At 37.6% G+C, this 7,139-nt stretch overlaps 1 protein-coding gene across 3 annotated transcripts in view; it reads left to right on the top strand.

Moving 5' to 3' along the window:
- The first annotated feature begins 1,099 nt into the window (after positions 1–1,099).
- unc5cb (unc-5 netrin receptor Cb) overlaps positions 1,100–7,139 on the top strand; it is a 139,605-nt gene continuing 133,565 nt past the window's right edge. For 2 of the 3 annotated variants that reach the window (XM_065264349.2, XM_065264333.2), the window contains exon 1: positions 1,101–1,579. In XM_065264349.2, the coding sequence (XP_065120421.1) occupies positions 1,462–1,579 (118 nt within the window). In that variant the 5' untranslated portion in view covers positions 1,101–1,461. Of the gene's footprint in view, positions 1,580–7,139 lie in introns of all 3 variants that reach the window. The other variant, XM_065264340.2, reaches the window with a different exon arrangement.

The raw sequence follows: 7,139 nt of genomic DNA, 5'->3' as shown, positions 1-7,139 counted from the left end.
GTACCACTGCATAAGAAATCAAATACAAATCATAAGATTTTCGTAGTAAACACATTAATGAAATGATTATGTTCAATAAAGACATATTTAAGAGATTGTTGTTTTATTCATGTTCTTATATTTATATATCAAGCTCTAATGTTATAAGTACCTGGTTTGTTTAAGTGAACAACGACTTTTATCATCTTCTGTGTGTTGGTTTTGGACCCGATTGCTCGAGTCGCCCCCTGGTGTTTCAAAGAATAGTGCAACAGCAAGCGCGCCAACTATAAACCACCCATCTGTTCGTTGAGGACCAAAGACGCAGAGTAAGTATAAACAAAGCTTTATGGCTCGGTTGGGATTTTTTAGAGCAGTGGTTCTCAAACTTTTTCGCCATGCATCCCCCTTTTGTATGGTGACCCCCCACTTTTGCCCTTTGTGGCCCCTCCCAAAAAATGTATGACATAAAACATTATAAAACATAAAATTTTAATTAAACAAAACTTATTTAAATATACAACGTAGTGCTGTTAGTTAGTAGACTTATTTATCTGAGGTTTAATTACACCGAATTCATGATAAATTAATGTATTTTATAAAATATCATTAAACTGGGGCCACCGGTTTAGAGTCTTTTGAAGCTGCATTGAAATTGTAAACTGTTGAGGTCCACTATATAGAGAAAAATCCTGGAATATTTTCCTCAAAAAACTGAATTTCTTCTCGACTTAACAAAGAAAGACATCATAAATCTCGGGTAAGGAAATTATCAAATTTGATATGAAAGTTGAATAGTCCTTTAAAAAGCACACTGTTTATACAAATCATACACTATTTGCACACTTTTAGAAAAATAAAAGTAATTAACAGTATTTTTTCTTATTCAGCTTTGTTGTATTTCAGGTACACATAAACTCTCTTCTCTCTTCTAAACATTTTTTCTGATATAAGACATCATAAGTGCTGATTTTACAGCAGTAACAGGAGAAAATCTTAATCTTAATACCTGACGTGATCAGTCGCTCCGTATTTCCGCGCCGTGTTTTGCTAGCGCCGTGCACACCGGAGCGGAGTGAATCCGGATTGGCTGAAGCGCCGATGCTCTCACGCGCCGAGCTTCACCTCTCCATCAGATGGCGGGGAGCGCGCGCTGAGGGAACTTCACTGAGGCGCGCTTATACTGAACATGAACTCTCCACAGGAACGCTGATTTTACTCGTTTACTGTCGCTTTAACGCGTTTGTGGAAGAACTGAGAGAAAAGTAGCGCGGACACGGACAAACCGAGGATATTTCATCTGAAAGATTTCTGTTTGGAGGCGGTTTGCCTGCTGTCTGTTGCAAGAGTGATCTGAGGTAAACAAATCACCGGACCCAACGAACCTTTCGTTGAACAAACAGTCACAGTTCAGTTTCATTTGATCAGGTTTACAATAAACTCCATTTACAGACGTTGTGCCGAATATCAGTTTTTTGTCCGATGATGGGCAGAAGTGATCAGACCGCGAGGAGAGCGCGAGGCGCATCGGGATTCATACACACGATCACTCTGATGATTTTTACTCTTTTATTGCTCATCAGCATCGGAGCTGCTCAAGGTAAGATACACAAACCTTTACTATTTATTAATATTATTATTAACGAATGACAGGTGAATGTTGTGAACTGTGTGGAAACTCGTAGAATAAAGTTTGTTGTACATCATTCATCTGATAACTGCGAGAAGTTTGTCAGACACTCAGACATCAACCATGTCCATATTTATACATTACAAATCCCAGTTTCGGTACATGACATTGAAAATGTGTTTTTAAGGAGAATTAAAATATGACTTGATAGCTTGATATTATCACGCTGGGATGATTTGTCCCTTACGAAAATAAACCATGTTTTTGTGGTTAAAGTGTAGTAACCACGTTTTTGGTGTATTAATTACTATTAAGTTATCAAAATAATGGTTATTTTGTGGTAACCGTGGTTTTCTGCACTAACCATGTTTTTTGGCTTCAACTGTTGTAAAACCATGCTTAATTTTCGTATGGGGAATATTATCTGATTTCTGAGTAAATGTAATATCTTTTGCTTCTTATTTTTTTACGAATCATACAACAGGTTTACAATCTCAGTTACGATAAATTATTAATTCAAGTAACAGTCATCTTAAATAAGAGAGCTGTTATAAGATTAATGAAATGTTATTATTATTATTGCTAGATATGAAGAAAATTGTCGCTCTTGTATAAATAGTAATGTCAAACTGCAAATGAACGCAATGTTGTTTAATTTAGAAAACTTTTTTGTTGTTTATTTGTTTGTTATACGGAAATGTGAATGAAGCGCGATGTGAGAGAGAGAGAGAGAGAGAGAGACCATATTCTTATCGTCTTTACAGTTTCTTGTATACATGCTAATGTTTTTCTTATAAATGCTAGCAGTAGTTCAAATACGGTGTGTATTTTTGTAAAGAAAAGTTTTCAGTGGGACTGTGCAGTAAATCTGTTGTTTTAATTCTGTTTTTAATTATTTATTTTAAAGTATTAAAGACTTGTGTTAATGTTTTATATTCATTTTTCTTTAAACAAACTGTTGCCAATAAATTAGATAAATATAAATCTACAGTAAGTTACTGGGAAACTTTATTTTTTACAGTGTTATAGCAGTAGTTCAAATACGGCTGTGTTGTGTATTTTTTAAGTTTTTAATGTGACTGCATAGTAAATCTATTGATGGATTCTGTTTGTTTTTCATTATTTATTTTAAATCATGGATAGCACGTCATATCAAATGGTGTGTTGTGTATGGTACAAAGACTATACAGATTTACTGTCTAGCATGAAAATAATGACGTCAGTATATTACAGTTTTCTAGGTTACATTGTGTGCCCAATAACAAAATGGCAAATAAATGTTCCAGTGGGTATATGTTGAGGAAATCAGAGAAGTCAGAGAAACAGAAAACTGCATAACTTCAAAGCACAATATATCAAGAATGCCCTAATTCTGTACAAAAGCAAATAACACAGCTGGGATTTGATATTCATGAAGAGTTCGAATGGCCACAATTTGTCAGTATTCTGTCTTTCTAATAATCATAGTAAACAAAATATTTACGTTGAATAATTTGTTTTCATTTTGTTGTTTAGTGCTTCATGCTTTAATTGCACACAATAACTAATTAAAATACATTTCTTCTGGGCACAATGTTGTGCTTTCTCTACTCTTAAGAGTGTCTTCTGGGGTGCGTTTCATATGACACCATACAGACCTCGTGCCGTTTGTCCTCGCTGTTTTGTCGTTTAGTGAAATGGAGTGTAGAGACTCCATTAAAAGAATTTAGCTGAATGATTGTGTATAAGTAAACAGTGGCAGCCATCTTCTTCACACAGGGGATGGCATGAACATATCCTCCCTATTAAAAGACAGTTATGTAAATCTCTTTCTAGCAATGTTTGACACTGGCTTAAACCTCCCTCAGTGGTTTACATGCATTTCTAGTGCAGGTGGCTGGATTTTACGGATCGTGCAGCTTTTGGTGATCACTTACGAGACAGGGAGCATTACAATTAGAGATGCACCGATAGACGATCATTCAGACTGATATCTGCCGATGCAGATAGTTTGGTTGTTATATTAGCATGCGTTAACTAAACTGTGAAGATTACATTTATTCATTCATATAATGACCGTTAATATTGAACATTAAACTAGTGATGTTTCTTTAAATTTTATATGTTTCAATGCATTTTCCTGTTATCTTTTGATTGACAGGCAAGGCAAGTTTATTTGTATAGCACATTTCATTCACAGAGTTAAAGTGCTTTACATAGAAATGAGAAAACATACATGATACAATTTAAAATGACATTTGAAAAAAAATAAATGTGATTTTATAAAGACAGAATAAAACAGAAATAAGAGTTGTATTTTCCGGTAACAGGTTTACTATTGCTCAGAATAGGGCGTTTGTTAATGCCAAATAAATCCCAAATACTATATTGACATGCAGCTTGTGTAGGACCAATAGTGTGAAAATTGCAGATACCGATTAATGACCGATATATCGGTGCATCTCTAGTTACAATACTACTAGTATTCTCTGTTTGATGTTAAGTGTTTGTAGGTGTTTCATGGGTGCATTGGTCACACATTGCAATTTAAAAAAAATCACAATGATGTTGCATTCAGGAATCGCATTGTTAGAAACCTTATCCAGCCAGGCAAAGCCCCACTTGACAATTGTGCATAGTTAATGAGAAGCCAGAAAAGGATGAGGAAAAACTATACGGCTCCGGTGTCTGAAGGGCACTGCAGGATGACACAAGCCCCATTCCTTAAGCCCTCTGAGGCCAATGACATTGACTGTAATAGGAACACGAACCGAGTCGCTTTGTGTCCATTAAGAAGTCGATATTTGGGGAGAACATTGTTTTTGACTAATTAATGAGCTAAAGGTTTTTGGATACTAATGAGCTACACACTTCCTGTTCACATGGAGATCTTTTCATTGTTAAAGAACTGCCCAGTTCACTTATTGAAGTAACACCCTTATTAGAAATAAATTCCCTTACACATTTTTCTTTTTTATCTCCTCCTTAGCTGTTTCTTCTATTCCCTATTCCTATTTTTCACTGTCAATATCCTTGTTTTAATTAAGTGTGTGAGGTCCCTTTAGTCCCAGTGTAAGTGCAGTAAAAAGACAAGGGCAGAGTATGGAAGTGTCTGAATCACTTCAAGTACGGTAAAATTACTGACATCTCCACCAGAAGTGTCGTTTATTGCCCGAATATGAATAAGAGGCAAACGTGTGAGAGCAAGAGGCATCCAAATTACGCCTTTCGAGTACAATACAGTCTTTAACAGCAGAAGGACGTGTGGATTTGGAGGTGGAAATAGCCCGGCTGTCTGTTTAAATATGCAGATCCTTTGTGAATGAAAGCAGGAGATCCTAAATGTACATAATCCGTTCTTGTACATTTTTCTGTTTGACTACTGAAAGCGTGTGTAAAACCTGAGCAGAATTGGCGTATGCTGTGTCTTCATAGACAAACAAAGTACACACAGTTAGCTTCAAAAAAACATAGCAAAGTAAAGCCCGTTGAGTCGGCCATATACCGTGAGTTCACTTTTTCCACGTCTGTCCTCATAACTCTCATTTTTACTCGATATGTTATGTGTCCTTAGAGCTTTGTTTATGTTTTCTTCATGAACATTTTCATACTAGGAACGGTAGGCATAAAATTTCTGGGTAAGTGAGAATGTTATTGCGATCATCATTACTCTAACTACTTCCCTCATTGCCTAACGGTTGGGTCTCATGGGCACTACTAAGGTTACAGCCATCGTGGTCATTCTCCAAATGCGTTTGGAAAACACAAAGGCAGCATTGTGCACAGAGTGGTTGCTATATTATGACCTAGTGCCACAATGTATCTGTAATTCCCTTGGGATGACACAATGTTGGGTGGGTTTTTTATACTTTGGGAGAGAAAATAAGACTTGATGCATATACACACAGTCACGTGAAGGTAAAGGTCGAGCCAAACATTGTGTCATCAAAAATTACAAAGTCGAGTCTTCGCCATGCACGCTGTTTGTTGGCCTTCCCCCGTGCTGAGGGTATTTTTTGTGATAATTGCTGTGAAAGGCGTGCTGAGGTTGCAGCTCTCTTCTCTTGACGTCACGTAGCGTTCCGGCTGTGGAAAGATGTATTACGGTATGAGCGCGGCATTGTCTGAGGCGAATCGCGCCGCATCCAGCTGCGCTGGTAGGCGAGCGAGCAAAGTCACGGCAATGACGGTCTCTTTGCCTTTATTCTGTCGAAAGAAAAACGAACGGAGAGTGTAGCGAGCACAATTAATCACAAGCTGTCACCTTCCAAACTGCAGGGAGCGCATCAAAGTGCAGCATCAGGTTCTATTAGCAGTCCATTAGTGAAGCCCGGCACAAGTACAGGTACTTCACAAGCGTTCCGGTGCAGAAGTGACTGACCTGTCTGTCTGTCAACAGATCCTCTTGTCCATAATGACACGGGCACTTACGATCAGACCACACTCTGCTGGGCAGGTCGGTGACGTCTGCCTGTGTTATTGAACATGGAGTGGTGTTACACCTTTCCTTTAATGCAGTAAGTCGCATTGACTTGCGCCGTGAAATTCAAACCCATGCGCTCAGAGCTTCTTTGTTTTCCACTTACAGAAATTCTGCCGCTCTGAGAATCCTCGGTGTCCAATTATAGCCGAGGATCAGAGAAATGTAATTTACAGCCTCTGCTCCTCATAGAGAGGGTAATTGTGACCAGGAAATGGAGAGAGAGATGAGAGTTATTACCAGTCAAGGGGCTTCACTCAGGGCAGTTATGGAGATGAGAGTGACATGAATGTCTCCTTTACAGTTTCAACATTTTGTACTGGACACCATCAATGTAAACATCCACAGACCGACCTTGTTCACGCACAGTCCCCGTGTCTGTTTCTAAGGTATAAGACGTTTGTTTATAGATGAACTGTGTAATATCTGCGCTAATAGCACAATTGCAAAAGTTTAATTTGAACAGAATAGCATGTACAGTAGGTGGTGTGTTGTTTGTGGTTGTCAGGGTGTTGCTATGCTGCTAGGGATTTTAAAACGATGTATGTTTTATTATTAAGCTGTAATGGTTGGTCAGTTGTAAATGAATGTACAATAGACAGAATAAACCATATGGTTTAACATGCATGCCAAAATCACTAATCTGGAATATAGCCTTGTTTCCCGGACAGCGATTAGGCTGGTCCTAGACTAAAATAAATATAAGAGTTGTCCAAATTGAAAACAAATTACACTGACATATTTTGAAATACATCAGTGCCCTTTGTTCTGCCTCAAAATGCACACAAGTAATGTTTTTAGTAAGGCATCTTTGTTAAAACTAGTTATAATTCCTAATTAAACTAAGGCCTAGTCCTGTTTTAATCTAATCCCTGTCTGGGAAACCACCCCATATTGTCTAAAATGATATTAAAAGTATAAAGTATATTCTCTATGAGCTTTAGTGTGTTTAAAGCCCTTGAGCTCGCACACACACATACTAGGGTTGCAAAATTCTGGGAATTTTCAAGGCTGGAAACTTTCCATGGGAATTACTGGGTATATACGGGAATTAATGGGAATAAACTTGGA

Source organism: Paramisgurnus dabryanus, chromosome 10 (genome assembly GCF_030506205.2).
Source record: "Paramisgurnus dabryanus chromosome 10, PD_genome_1.1, whole genome shotgun sequence".
NCBI classification, from domain to species: domain Eukaryota; kingdom Metazoa; phylum Chordata; class Actinopteri; order Cypriniformes; family Cobitidae; genus Paramisgurnus; species Paramisgurnus dabryanus.
This window is presented reverse-complemented; position numbering and strand designations above follow the sequence as displayed.